Source organism: Chiloscyllium plagiosum, unplaced genomic scaffold (genome assembly GCF_037043375.1).
Source record: "Chiloscyllium plagiosum isolate Xiang-an unplaced genomic scaffold, Cpla_swu_hap1 HiC_scaffold_11, whole genome shotgun sequence".
Taxonomy (NCBI): domain Eukaryota; kingdom Metazoa; phylum Chordata; class Chondrichthyes; order Orectolobiformes; family Hemiscylliidae; genus Chiloscyllium; species Chiloscyllium plagiosum.
In genome coordinates, this window is record NW_028270149.1 from 60,152,507 (window position 1) to 60,168,261 (window position 15,755).

The 15,755-nt window shown below is 38.8% G+C and overlaps 1 protein-coding gene across 4 annotated transcripts in view; it reads left to right on the forward strand.

Moving 5' to 3' along the window:
- Positions 1-15,755, forward strand: part of dacha (dachshund a) — a 395,958-nt gene that overhangs the window by 350,052 nt on the left and 30,151 nt on the right. For all 4 annotated transcript variants that reach the window (XM_043704519.2, XM_087992131.1, XM_087992132.1 and 1 more), the window contains exons 7-9: positions 3,864-4,009; positions 8,062-8,209; positions 14,757-14,900. In XM_043704519.2, coding sequence (XP_043560454.1) covers positions 3,864-4,009; positions 8,062-8,209; positions 14,757-14,900 — 438 coding nt within the window. The remainder of the gene's footprint in view (positions 1-3,863; positions 4,010-8,061; positions 8,210-14,756; positions 14,901-15,755) is intronic.

Below are 15,755 nucleotides of genomic sequence, written 5' to 3' on the forward strand. Positions count from 1 at the left end.
CCGACATTTCTTCAGTTGTAACCATGGAGATGGAATGACCTGAAGCCACACTTCCAAAAGATGTGAAATGACAATCAGGTAGAGTGAAGGCTTTCTCATTTTCTAATCACAATTGACCATTTTAAATGAGGAGGAGGTTTTCACAGATTGTTTTGCTTTCATTTTCCAGCTGATGTCTTGTGACATTTCTACTGTTTGCAGGGCTGATGATTAAAACGTTCAGTCAGTTTACAGGAAAGGCTGGCTAGTTCCCATTGAACAGACTACCCTTGCTAACTTTATGGAACAACTTTGGCGTAGCTGCATCGTGATGTACGGAATTTAAAGTTGGTAATGGGGGTGGTGGGTGTTTCACCTGTTAACTGAAGACCTCCCACCCCCTCCCATTGGCCTGAACATGCAGAAGCGGGAAAGCTGTTATGTTCTTTCATGGCCAAAAAGCTGTTGTGTTCACAATTGTAGTGATGCTACTTTTGAGTTAGGAAGCCTGGGTTCATGTCCCACCTACTTCAGATGTGTGTCATAACATCACCGAACAGACTGATTACAAAAAAAGTACAAAAAAATTCCTTCCTGCTTGCATAAATACTCCCTGTTCACCAAAAGGTATGAAATTTTTGCCCACATGAGAAAAGTAAATTATTGGAAACTGAATTATCATTGAAGCAGACTGAGATAATTTAGACATTTAAGCAATTGTTTTTTTTCAAAAACTATGTTGCTGGCAGTCAGGACCCATGGAGAAGGAGGAGGCAAGAGGCAAAGTTGGTCATTTATGATAAGAGCATTCTAAAATATCACCAGAAAATGGGAGAGAAATATACAGATTTTTAAAAAAGTTCTAAGGCACATGTGCCGTTCTCTTCAAATAGAATAGAATTTTGAAATGGAAATGTAATAGAATGGAATTTTTCTCCCCAGGAGATGGGGAGAGAAGTGGTGAGAATGAGAAACAGTTTGGTGAGTTGGTCGTGGAGAAATTCTCATTTCACATTCTCACCAGCACTGAAAGAGAATATTCAAAAGGGGGACTCCTGACTTGAAAGCAATTACATCTTCTAAGTGGTCAGTTAATTGACCATTTAAGGGCTTTGACTCATCAGTTCTTCAGTTACCTGCGTTCCCAGCAGGGAAGAATAGTGCTGGTTACCTGTTTGGCGTAACCAGGGTGACCTACCTGCTCAGTTTGTGAATTGGGGGCAGTTGGGGGGGGGTTGGGGGAGAGAGGAAGGTGACTGCTAAAAGCCACCACCCTGTTCATGACTCCAACACCTCCCTCGCTGTTACCTCCACTCTGAGGGAAGCAAGTGAGTCACTGGCCCAGCATCCACTTCTTGGAGAGGATAATGCAACCAATCGATTTTAGAATGAGGAAGCTGCTAGCCTCAAGCTGAAATGCCACTGTTGGCATCAAGAACTCACTAATCAGTTCTTAAGCTGATTACCAAGAGTGGTGCGTGATCCAGTGGGAGCAGGGAGTTAGTCAACATCAACATGTCCACTGTTACACTTAGTCAGTAAAAGGGAAATTGTCTTAAATGCTTTGAAATGAATCCTAGATGCAACTATTGACATTTGCTGGAAAATCCTGCAACAGTGCAGACATGCAGCCCACAAAATTTATATGACCTTATATCTTATCATCCGTATTTGTTTTACATTTCCGTTTTCAGGCTGTTTTGCAATGAATTATTTCAGCAGTGACAGCTGTAGATTGAAAAACAGCTATACCGGTTCAGGCCCTAGCACTGTGGAGACAGATTTCCTGGCAACTTTTCAGATATTTTCAATGACTGAAACCAAACATAAAAAATGAAGTTTTAAACAACAGGAAGACATTTAATAAAAGGATGACAAGCAATCTCTAGATACCAGGCGAAACATGGGTGACTTTATCTCACTGAATTGTTGGATTGGAGATGGATAAACCAACGCTTTTTGCTTGTGGGAAAGAAGTATTGAAATAGATACAGCTCAAACTTTATTGATCATTGAACTTGAACCATTGCAAAAACAGTGTAAGCCATTAACCGTGGTCAGTATAAAAAACACTCAATTTAGCATTGCAATCAGAAAACTGGGAAATTATTTATTCAGAGTTAGAAATGCATTTTGTTCTCGTTTTTTAAAGTTACTTTTGAGACTTCTGATCATAGATCATGCTTTGAGTTAGGAAACAAGACTGGTTAGACCTTGGACATTCCTAATATTGTTTGGTGAACTGCCTGGAAGAGTGATTTAACTTGCTCTGATGGTGAAACTCTTCAGTCAGGAGACAAAGTTTGGACAGTGTCAAAAGATTCAAGCAACTAGTCTTCTGCTTTACAGACAAATGGTCAGTTATTGAGCTAATGGGATAAGGAAAGATATGTTGTAATATCCATAGATTTAGATGTAATTTATGGTGAAGATATTACTTAGCATTACAATGCCTTGAAACAGGCATTCTGTATGTTAGTTAGAGCTGATTTAGATTTACAAGGATGTTGCCAGTGTTGGAGGATTTGAGCAATAGGGAGAGGCTGAACAGGTTGAGGCTGTTTTCCCTGGAGCATCGGAGGCTGACCTTATAGAGATTTATAAAATTATGAGGGACATGGATAGGATAAATAGACAAAGTCTTTTCTCTGGGGTCAGGGAGTCCAGAATTAGAGGGCATAGGTTTAGGGTGAGAGGGGAAAGATATAAAAGAGACCTAAGGGGCAACTTTTTCACGCAGAGGAATGAGCTGCCAGAGAATGTGGTGGAGGCTGGTACAATTGCAACATTTAAGAGGCATTTGGAAGGATATATGAAATAGGAAGGGTTTGGAGGGATTTGGGCCAGGTGCTGGCAGGTGGGACTAGATTGGGTTGGGATATCTGGTCGGCATGAACAGGTTGGACCGAAGGGTTTCCATGCTGTACACCTCTATGACTGTATGACTAGAATAGTATTCCCCAAACCAGTTTGAAAAAAGAGAGTTTAATTTGCCTGTATTTATGACACCTACATCTATTTTGTGGCCTCAGGTTTTTCCTCAATGAACACAGAGGGCAGAGAGAAGTGAATGGCAGGACTTTCAAAAACTATGCTTTGTTAAATTTTATCTGTGAATCAAAGGTAATGCTATGAATAAAATGATAGAAGGTTTATTTTTTACAGACCAAGGGGTGTTTTTTTAACATGAAATTAGGAATCAGAAGTCTAATTATGGAGTAATAAATGGGAAATAACATTGTGTGTCATAGCTAAACATTGAATCTTCAAGAGATTTAGGGAAATTAAAATTTAGACAATACCATATCAATTTATGCTTTTAAAATATACAATAATTAATTGGGAGCTCATGCAGCAGGAGCTATACTTCTATTCAAGAATGTTTAGGCATTTTCCAATGATTGGTGATGTTTTTTCTAAAGCAAGGTGGCTAAACTGGTCATTAAAACAATGTTTGCACACTGGTGTTTTAATATTTTGCAGGATACACATATCCCACATATTAAGAATATAAATTCAGTTACACATTCTGAAAGGAGAGTGGTGGACAGAGTTCTGACATTTGTTTGTTGTACTGTTGTGTCTTTGATGTCATAGATCTATGTTCTTTCTCAGTAACTTCTTTACCCAGTCAACTCATCAGCTTCAAAACACTGGTTATAAGTTCATAAATAATCAAGTAATTGAAAGGAGCTAAAGGAATGCAAAGGTATACAATGGTGATTTCAACATTTTGATCTCTCTGCGCAAATGTGCCATTTCTTAGCTGCATCATTCTAGTTACAAATGCCTGCTGCTCCACATGGATTTCATGCTCTAGAATTATACTGTTTTGTATTGTGAATCCTTTCATTACTTAATGATTTCATTTCTATGCTGTGTAGATGAGACTCAGCTCATGATGCCTGCCATCAGAACCAGCATTGAAAAGTTTCACATGGCTGGGCAAGCCTTGCCACCTGGATTTCCTGCTCCATTTTTATTCGCTGATGGACTATCTTCAATAGAAACACTGCTAACCAATATTCAGGTAAACTTAAATAGCATCAAAAAGCTAAGGACATTACTGTGTGTTTATTGTGATATAATGGTTTTCTAAACATTGAAATGCACATCGATCCCATTGCATTCAAATTATGGGAGGAAAACTCAACTGGGCAGATGCAGAAGGTGGGGACATCCATAATTGTGAATTTAAAATGCCTGATGTTAAAAGAGGAAATATTTCTTGTATTTATAGCAAGATTGTATAGTGCTTCACAGTAAATGCAAACAAAATGGACACTGAGCTAAGGGTGATAACTTGTGCTTAATCAATTTTGGGTTGAAAGATATATGCATATTGGAGGTGTTGGAGGCCCCACATCACCTCTTTTGGGAAGAATCACCTGGATTAAGTGCTATTCGGGCACTGACCAAAGTGATTGTGTCCCCAAGGATCAAGGACCCCCAGGGCCCACTTAACAAGAGCTGTTGGTCAGAGGTTGGCCATTCTTCATTGCTGAGCAGTGCCATTGGTGGGACGCTGGTGCAGGTTGTCTGTTCCCAGTATAACATCATCCAAAGACCCATGATCGTTGATGGCACAGGCGAGTGGAAGTGGGGAGGAGTGGGGTTCACACAGGGTCCATTACAAAGGCATAGAGGTGGTTCTCAGGAGTCCCCTCTACCCTTCCCCTTCTAATGTTGAGGGGTGTCCCTCGAGCTGACACCAAGTGCCTTTGAACTTGGAAGTATGGAGGCACATGGAGATTAAAAACAGGGAGGTTATGGTGTAGCTGTATAACATGTTGGTTAGGCCAATAGCTATCACCTGCAGTTCTGGAATCCGAAGATAGACTTAGGGTTATTTTCATTAGAGCAGAGGAGACTGATTGATTGAGGAGCAGTGGGAATGTGTTTGATATGTGTAAAATTATGAGGGCCATAAATAGGGTAGACAGAAATAAACTTCATTCCCCTTGATGGAGGGATTGATGGGCGGGCTTAGCATTTCTGCAAGGGATTAATTGGCTGCAAATTGTACAGAAGAAACAAATTCATCTACAGAAGAAAAAGGTGAAAATAGAATTAATATGTACAACATATTATTGATGTTGTTATCTAAATACTTTAAAGTGCACTTTAAAAAATTGATTACCTTGAGTATGCAATATTATATTGTAGCTGATGACAGAATTTTGATAAATCAGTGTGTCGTTAAAGTTGCAGACTGCAATCCAGAAGTATACAGTTGCTGTCCAAAACAGGGACTTCTGCAATTTCCCCTACTGAAAATTTTAAAGCTCATGGGAATCAAAATGTAATAATTTTACAGTAAAACTGATTCCTGCAATGTTTGTAAATTTGTCTATAAATTTAGCCATTGTCTGTTATAAAAACCCAGAGTGAAATGGAAAATAAAGCAATGACTTCAACTGACTGACCTCCAAAATGAAATGAAGTTGATTTATTTTTTTGAAGGAAACCTTAATATACCCTGATTAGTTTCATTCTGCTCTGTTATATTCCTAGTTTCAATACAGCATTGTTTGTCCTTGATGAACACATGATCAACCTGTAAATTTTTGATGGGAATTCCATTTCTTTTTCATTTATGCTTAAAAATCTAAAAGAAGAATATGCATATCTCTTGTGTCCCTCCTTCTGCAGTAAACCCTGAAGTGAAATGCATTTAACGGTTATTGGGCATCCACTATCTTTTAGATAAGGAATGAACTTGTATTCATATATCATTCTCCTACACGTGCAGATTGGTGATCAGTTCCAGGAACCACTTTAGACCCTGAAACACTTGCACATTTCTGTTAAGTTTCCCAGTTTATTTTAATTCATTGGTTTTGGCTTCTCCATCCTGGTTTTCAATGTTTTCTCTCTTCTCAATGCTGTTGTTTGCTAACATCCTTGTTCTTCCTCCTGTTTAAGGGGAGTGCTGAATCAATCCCACTTCTGTGGTTTAGCAACTGTATATTTGATTAATTCCCTAAACTTTCATTATGAATTCGATTGTTGATTTGTCATGAGCAACATATGCATTATAAACAGGCAATCCCTGGCAAAATGTTCTACTTTATTGAAGACACAAGGGAAAAAAAAGAGAATGAGACACATTGATTATCGGTTAGGACATGTTACTGCTGATTTAAATTCAGGGCACAAAATTGGCATCAGTGTGAAGAGTCTTGACACTCAGCTAATTCACTTGTACAAGAAGTGGGAAAATATTATGCAAAATTAAATAAAATTACTGTGGAAGTTTGTAAAGGCAATTTTAAATACAGATGAAATGCTATTTTCTGTAACTTTAGAGCATCGGTGAAGCAATCCAAGTGTGACCAGGCTTAACAAGTTCTCAATAAAAAGATAGATGTGATATGTTTTTGCATAACTCACGGATGACTGATAGACTAATTTCTGGTTTTAAAGAAAGATAACAACTAAGAGATTTGCTTAATAAGATTTAGGGACATCAAATTGTCCTGGCTGAAAGAGAGTCATTTAATCAGACTGGCCCATAATCATGTCCCAAATGATCACAAATTGCAGTCCTTTAGAGATTGCATTTAGCTTAACAGACTTCCAACAACTTTCCACAGTGCAATACTGATTGAGCAGTCCGCTGGGATCTTGCTTTAGTTATGGAACAGGCTTGAATATAATCCCTTCTTCCTATCAAAAAAGGCAGACCTAATCACAGGAAGCAGTGATGCAACAAATATGGAAAATTGTAGTTAATAATGATTAATTATATCATTAGCCATTCAACATCTCATGTGTTGCATAATAAATAACATTGGCATGAGCTCAGTCTAATTAAACACTTTGATTTTAAATTAAAAAATACATTTAGATAATATTTACAAACCCCAACCTAGTTTTGGGTGGCAAATCCAATTTAAATATGATATTAGAAAAAAGTCTATTTGCAAGGTTGCATGTTCAATAGGTTGTTTCCTTGATTAATAGTTTGTAGAAAGTGTTCTTTTGAAACTTATTTTGCAAAATTTCAATATGTCTTAATCCCAATAGCTCAATTTCTTCAATACTGCATCAACGGCATTTGCATAAAAGTTCTCTGAACCCCTTCACAATATTCCTTCCTATATTCAAAAGATGCATATAGACAGCTTTCTCCTCTTTGCAAAAAAAAATTCTACTTCTTAACCAATTGATTTATAAATCTTTAACATTCTTTCAAGTGACATTCACTCATGTTACTCTTTCAGCCATCACCACCAGCTGTGTGTCACATTACATTCCCCTAAATGTATTTATGCTAATTTATTCTACCTGCTCCCTGTGCCCTGTATATGTTGGCTGTTATCAGTAACTATGAACTCATTGAAATCTTTGCCATTTCTCTTCTTGCTTTTAATTACCTAAAAACTACTGTTCAAACCTCTTCCTCCTGTTATCCTACATTTAATTCCGCTTTTCTTACTGCAGCCTTTTCTCAATGAGGATTTTTGACAAATAATTAAACTATTATCAAGTAAAATAAACTTAGCCACCACAAGGCATTTGTTTATCTAAGTTGTAACTTTACATTGCTTCTGGACCAAACTTAAACTTCTTTTCCCAGTTCAGGAAACTGCCCTGTGTCTTTGCACATTGGTCATTTTCACCTAAGAAAATTACTCAGCACTTAATAAACCCACAGTTTGTACTTCCTATAATAATAGCGATCTGTTCCTTGGCCAGACACACTGCAAAAACCTTCAAGATTCCCAAACTTTGAAAACTGTCCAATTTGTCTCAGAAGGCCAGAGATGCAAAACATTTGTTGTTTTGCGTAAGTTCAGACTGAAAATGATTGACACTTATTAACTCCAATAGATCTGATCAGAGGTGAACATTATTGGTAATTTTTCTTCCTTCCTCAAAAATTTTGACTGTTCCAAGTTGAGTAATGCACCGGGCTGTATTTTTGGTGGAATATTTCATAGAGTGTTAGATAAGAGTTGGAAGATTATAAAAATATGCAAAACCAAACATTTCTTTTTCCAAACTTATAATAAGGATCTGAATTGTGTTACTGGGAATTTGTTGCTCTAACTTCAGCACTGTTCTGTGATTGTATAGGGCCTGCTGAAGGTGGCTGTAGACAATGCACGTGTGCAAGAAAAGCAGATACAACAGGAAAAGAAAGAACTCAAACTGGAGCTGTTCAGGGAGAGAGAAATGAGAGAAACCTTAGAGCGGCAACTCACAGCAGAACAGCACAATAGAGGTAGGTCTCGTTAAAATGAAGCAGATTAAAAAAACGATAACAGCTTAATGCTCTGCACAAGTTAGACTTGGCTTGATGACACTTCAGATACAAAGATAATAATGGATGCGTAAGATGAAGAGGCTTCCAACTCAATAGGGGATAAGGCCCTTATGGACAAATGCATTACAGCACAAAGAACCTGACAATGGATTCCAGAGAGTGACATTGATGATGATGAAGGTAAAAGGTGGCAAACTACAAGGTCACTCGCATAAATAGTCAACAGAGGTGCCAAACCCCAAGTTATGGGAGGGGGAAGATTCCTTGGAATAAATAAAAAGATTTTGTTTCTGCAGCAGGTTTTGGTCATTGGTTAATATTTGGTATCCTGGCAGCAACCACAAAGCCTTTATTCTGTATCAGTCCACCGTACCACCAGTATTTCTGTAACCACATTAATCCAGTGTTTCTAGACAATAGAAACTGTTCAGTCACCCTGGTTTATGGCTAAGATGTGTAATCTAGTCACACTTGGATGTTAAGCAATGAGGGCTGTGCTACCATATGCAATTTCATCAACCAGACCATTAGGATATTCCCACAATATTTCTATTGGTTCCTTACTCTGGAGAAAATTTGAAATATTTAGCAGAGTGTGTCCTATCCAGTTGAGGTCTTGTATGTTTTACACAACACTTTCCCTCAGTAGGTCACTGCACCTCCCTTTCTCCATGTATCCAGAACAAGAAACGAGAGGAGGAACAAGTTAATTCAACCAATTCAAATTTTCCAACACATCATCCAAGATTGGTTCATGGTAGAAGTCAACACAGCCTCTATTCCCCATTTTATAGTATCCTTTCCCCTCCCTAAAAGGTCTCTTATTGCTCAGTTAGTAGCACTCTCCCTTTAAACCTACAGGAGTGGAACACAAAAATCAAAAAGTAATACCTGCAGCAGTACTGATGCATGAGGCATTTAATCAAAGCCTCACCCGTGCTCTATGCTGGATGCAAAAATCCCACAATATGATTTTGAAGAGTATGGGAAATAGGCACCAGTATGATTCAGCCACAGTTCTGGTCAATATTTATATTCCAGTCAACATCAAAAAATAATTTCTGATCATTATCACATTACTGTTTGTGGGAACTTCTTTTATGCAAATCATTTTGTTGTAGTGCCTCCTACCTTATTACAGTAGGCACTACATTACAAAATGCTATTTAATATTATGATCACAAAAGGCACTAAAGTATTGCAAATCTTTATTTCTTCCCTCTATTACTGATCAGCAGTGTACTGTAGGTGAGCTGGATCTGTAGAGACCTTTTCTCCCTGTTCTGGCTGCAAGCCATTCAATAAAAAGTGACTGAGTACATGTAAAATCTGCCTCAGCTCTATCCTTGAAAATAATGTCAGTATCTGAGCTGGCGGCTCAGAGTCAGAAACCAAATGATGATGCTTGATGATGATCATCCTCTTGTATTCCTGCCTGGCCATGTTGCTGTTCCAAGAATGTGGTAGGTGAGTGTTTGGGAGGCAGCCTGTGAATCAGGTCAGTGAGTGGTGAGCGGGGATGTGAAAGACTGGATTTGTTGTTATTGAAACCCTCGGTGGTTTCAATTCAACGCCTAGAAACAGCAAATATTTTGGCCACTCCAATTATGGACAACATTAGCCCATCAAGGTGAGGTCAATGTCAGTTCCTGCTCATTTAGGTACTTTGACTCCAATTACGTACCACTTTATAGTCTACAGCTATTAGGAGGACTTCACCAGTTTCATCTCCAAATCCTTGCTATATTCATGACATTGTCCAACGACTAACTGTTTTAAGAAAAAAGTTTTATTTTTCCATTTAAAGGTCCCCTCACATTACACACCATAGCTAAATTAAAGACACTAAATGAATCAGCCTACTTATTACTTACAAGTCTTAATTACTTTTGGGTGACCATTACAATGTGGGAAGAGTTAAGAATTACTATCTGACTTTCTTCCTTCGAATTGGCCCCACATTGTGCTGATACTGTAGACTCAACAGGTAGCAAATTTTGGTTGGAAGTTCTCATTTGCTATATACTGCATTGTTCCACCAACACTCTGTCACTAGAATGTCAATTCCATTGTCGTGTTGTGGAAAACCAAAATGGAATCAGTCCACTGCCAGTTTTATCTAGATACACATATATAATTTTTCTTCATTAAATTTAATGTTTTGTTTTGATTTAATTAGTTGCATGCAAACTGTGGTGCATTTTCTGTTATTCATACAAATTTCTATCCAAATAAACATGCCAAACTAAAGTTTTATTTATATGTTTAAGCAATAGTATATTCTCCACCGCAACATGCCGAGATAAAAACAATAGTTTACAACCAACAAATAGCACTCCAGCTGTTCCATTTCATAATATTGATGTTCCTGTCATTTGAGATCTAAGAAACGCGATTCATAAAAATGTAAGAAATAGGAGCAGGATTGGGCCACAGGGACCCACAAGTCCATTCCACCATTCAATAAGATCATGGCTGCTCTTTCCATGAACTCAGCTCCACTTACCCACCTGCTCACCATAACCTTTAAGTTCTTTTACTGTTCAAAAATCTATCTTGGCCTTAAAAGCATTCAATGAGGTAGCCTCAACTGCTTCACAAAGCAGGGAATTCCACAGATACACAACCCTTTGGATGAAGCAGTTTCTCCTCAACTCAGTCCTAAATCCCAACCCACCTTATTTTGTAGGCATGCCCCCAATTGTAGTTTCATCCACCAGGAGAAACAACCTCCCTGCTTCTTTCTTAGGGTGGCACAGTAGCACAGTGGTTAGCACTGCTGCCTCACAGCACCAGGGAGCTGGATTCAATTCCGGCCTCGGATGACCGACTTGTGGAGTTTGCACATTCTCCCCATGTTTGCGTGGGTTTCCTGGTTTCCTCCCACAATCCAAAGATGTGCAGGTCAGGTGAATTGGCCATGCTAAATTGCCCGTAGTGTTAGGTGCATTAGTCAGGGGTAAATATAGGGTAGGGGAATGGGTCAATCTGGGTTACTTTTCGGAAGGTTGGTGTGGACTTGTTGGGCCAAAGGACCTGCTTCCGCACTGTAAGGAACCCAATCTATTCCCTTCATAATTTTACATGTTTCTATAAGATCCCTCCTCATTCTTCTAAATTCCAATAAATTTCAACAGTCCCAATCTACGCAATCTCTCCTCATAAGCCAACCTACTCAACTCTAGAATCAAATCAATTAAACCTCCTCTGCACACCCTCCAGTCCTAGTACATTCTTTCTCAAGTACGGATTTGAAAACTGTGTACAATACTGCAGCTGTGGCCTCACCAGCACCCTATACAGCTGGAGCGTAACCTCCTTATTTTTGAACCCTGTCCCTCTAGCAATGAAGGATAATTTTCCATTTGCCTTCTTAATTACCTGTTGCATCTGCAAACCAACTTTTTGTGATTCATGCAGAAGGACACCCAGGTGCCTCTGCACAGCAACACACTGCAATTTTGCACCATATTTAAATAATAGTCCATTTTGCTGTTATTCCTGCCAAAATGGCTGACCTCACAATTACCAACATTGCGTTCCATCTGCCACACCCTTGCCCACTCACCTAACCTATCTGTATCCCTCTGCAAACATTCTGTGCACTTTGTTCTACCACTCATCTTAGTGTCATCTGTGAACTTTGACACACTATACTTGGTCCCCTATGTAAAGTCATCTATGTAAATTAAAATCTATGTAAATTCAAATTACATTATTCAAGGTACAAGTCTCCTGAAATCTTTTTGCATTTTTATGACTTTTGAAGTTCACATGTCTAATTTTTAAACTTTGTCACAAAATTTGCAGCAGCATAATAGGCCATCTGGCTCAACTGGTGTAAAGAATAAACACCTAGACAAGTTTTGGACCATTCTACATCATTCACTATCAGCCAAAAAGTAAATAGTCTTTGTACAAATATATCTGGTAAGGTGTGATGTCAACTCAGAAGTCTCCAATTTATGGCATGGCTCTCTCGCTTTGTGGAGAGAAGTATGTGCACAGTCTAAAATACTACAGGTACACTGTTAGGGGAGGAAAGAAGCACATGTGGTTTTGATAGTTTGCCAAACAGCTGTTTAAACTTGTGCTACTGTTCAGCATCAAAAGAACCCTGCACTTACTGTTACATGTATAGAGGTAAAGGGAAGTCTAAATGTACCAGTTAGGAATGTTGTCACCTTCTGGGTGCTGTTTATAGGCAAACACTAATTTACAATTTAAACACCAGCAGCTTCTGTCTGTTACTGACATTGCAGACTGGTATTTAAACTGTTAGAATACCTTCAACTCCCAGTTACAGTTTTGACAGCATTTACCCCTCACCTGCAATTCATAAAAGCAGAGCTATTGTCACCTTATTCAATCTGGGATCAGTTTATTCATTAACAATATAGATCTATTTTTGATGAGAGATGCATTCTATAATAATAAACTCAACCATCTGAAACCCAAGTAATAAAAGAGGTTGATTTGGTCTGCCATATTTTATATATTTCTATGTTCCTAAATCAGCTGTAACTATTTTCAATAGCTTTGTATAACTAGTTACAAGATTTTCTATGTCTAATGATATAATTACAATATTACCAGGGCTCCTTCTAGCACTAGCTTATAGCAATTGCATAGCTTTGCAGGAAGCAATGCAGGTGCATTTCATATAACTTACCTTATAATCATACCTGTGAATAAAAAGTGGCCCTAAGGTGTTTCATATAATCATCATCAAACAGATTGTGACAAAGCCACAAAAAAAAAGAGATATCAGGTGAAATAATCAAAAGCATGGTCAAAGAGTCCCGCCCCTCCAATTACCACCAGGACAGAACCCCACTGGTCCTCACCTACCACCCCACCAACCTCCATATACATCGTATCATCCGTCGTCATTTCCGCCACCTCCAAACGGACCCCACCACCAGGGATATATTTCCCTCCCCTCCCCTATCAGCGTTCTGAAAAGACCACTCCCTCTGTGACTCCCTCGTCAGGTCCACACCCCCCACCAACCCAACCTCCACTCCCGGCACCTTCCCCTGCAACCGCAAGAAATGCAAAACTTGCGCCCACACCTCCCTCCTTACTTCCCTCCAAGGGATCCTTCCATATCCGTCACAAATTCACCTGCACCTCCACACACATCATTTATTGCATCTGCTGCACCAGATGTGGCCTCCTCTATATTGGGGAGACAGGCCACCTACTTGCGGAACGTTTCAGAGAACACCTCTGGGACACCCGGACCAACCAACCCAACCACCCCGTGGCTCAACACTTCAACTCCCCCTCCCACTCCACCAAGGACATGCAGGTCCTTGGACTCCTCCATCGCCAGACCATAGCAACACGACGGTTGGAAGAAGAGCGCCTCATCTTCCACCTTGGAACCCTCCAACAAGGGATGAACTCAGATTTCTCCAGTTTCCTAATTTCCCCTCCCCCCACCTTGTCTCAGTCAAATCCCTCGAACTCAGCACCGCCCTCCTAACCTGCAATCTTCTTCCTGACCTGTCTGCCCCCACCCCAAATCCGGCCTATCACCCTCATCTTGACCTCCTTCCACCTATCGCATTTCCAACGCCCCTCCCCCAAGTCCCTCCTCCCTACCTTTTATCTTAGCCTGCTGGACACACTTTCCTCATTCCTGAAGAAGGGCTCATGCCCGAAACGTCGATTCTCCTGCTCCTTGGATGCTGCCTGACCTGCTGCGCTTTTCCAGCAACACATTTTCAGCTCTGATCTCCAGCATCTGCAGTCCTCACTTTCTCCTTGAAGATAACCAAGCAGACCAAAATTCTTAATCAGCATTTTTCAATGTTCTTTTGTCTAATCATTCTGATTCCACTTTCACCTTTTTTTAATTGCAGTACTTCAAACATTATAATTAGACTTCTTTAAAAAATTGTTCCGGTAGTTTCAAATTTCTCACGACAGTCAGATTTTTCAGTTTTTGCCACAGCGAAACAGTGCACAAGTTTGGAGTATCTGACTAGATTTTGTATGTCCCAACAATTGTTTTGCTCATAAAAGTTCAGTCCTTCATATTGGAATATCAGTATTGAAGGCGGAGGGAAAAATAGTTCATGTGATTAAACTGGCCAACATGCAATGTAATGAACATACAATCACAGTGTGAACATAAGATTCTTTACAGATTTACTTCCTATAAACAGTGGCAAGGTGTTATTGCATAAATAATTATATTGGAGGAAACTAAGTTGAAGTGGAAAGCATGGGAACCCATAATGAGCCGGAAAAAAAACGCAATATAAATCTTTACTGAAATTACATCTCTTTGACACAGAATGTTCGGTGTATCCAAGTGAAATGCAATAGATAGCGCTTGCTTAAAATTCAAGATTTATTATGTGAGATTCATTTTTTTTCCCCCAAGTGTGCAGAATCAAAAGGTATATGGAAAGATCTTGACTATGTTACATTTTCAGTCTTGTGAACCATAAAAATAAATACATTGCTCTGAATTTGTATTTTACGAATCCAGCAACAATTCAAAAGCGACTGAAGAAAGAGAAAAAGGCAAAGAGGAAATTACAAGAAGCACTGGAATTTGAGTCAAAGCGACGAGAGCAAGTGGAACAAGCTTTACAACAGGCTACATCCACAGAAAGTCTCAGGGTGCTCAATGGTACTACTCTCATACTTTTTATATAATGCAACTCTTGTGATTGAAAATCAAATAGGTGCAAGTGCACATCAGGGCTCATTAAATAATATGAAAAGGAATTGAAAATTTTGAATAATAGTTGTAGTGATAGACACCCCATCGGAACTGATGAAGGGGTAGCAGTCTTTTTAATTGTGGGAAGAATGAACAGTTCATGTGAGTAAACTTACTGATGGACAATAAAACAAAAAAGTAGTGATATTAACTCTGATAACAGATGTTAGTTTAAAAAGTCTTTACAGAAAATACTTGGTTATTTCCAACATGTTCTGTTTTTAATAATTCTTACATAATTTCGATTGGGAGTTTGAGTTGAAAGGACAGCTACTCGAGAAAAAAAACTCAACATTTGTTACCACCATCACTTCCAAACATGGGTGTGTACCACAAATACAAGCCTCTTTTTCCTTGAGCACTGAATTAAGGTTTTTCATTTTTCCCCTGAAGGAGGGACATTAGGCACAATTTTAACCATTAAAATGCTAGCCATATGAAGTTGTTTATTTGGCAAATTAGGATTTAAATATTAACTGAACCATGATGTTGAGCTTTTCAAACATTGTTATTGAATATAAATTTAAGGTAATTGATTTTTTGTTGCTTTGGGGAAATGGGGAACATTCTTTGCATAGTCTTCCATAGAGGGCTTGTATCATGATTGATTACCCAGTTATGGATGGAGGATTTGTACAAACAGCAGCCGTGAGGGAGTATAATGTGCTGATTTGTTCCCTTGATTATTTTGTCAGGTGCAAATAAACATTAAATTTTCTTTTAATTATATGTTCCTGTGCAAAATGCCAGTAACTACAAAAT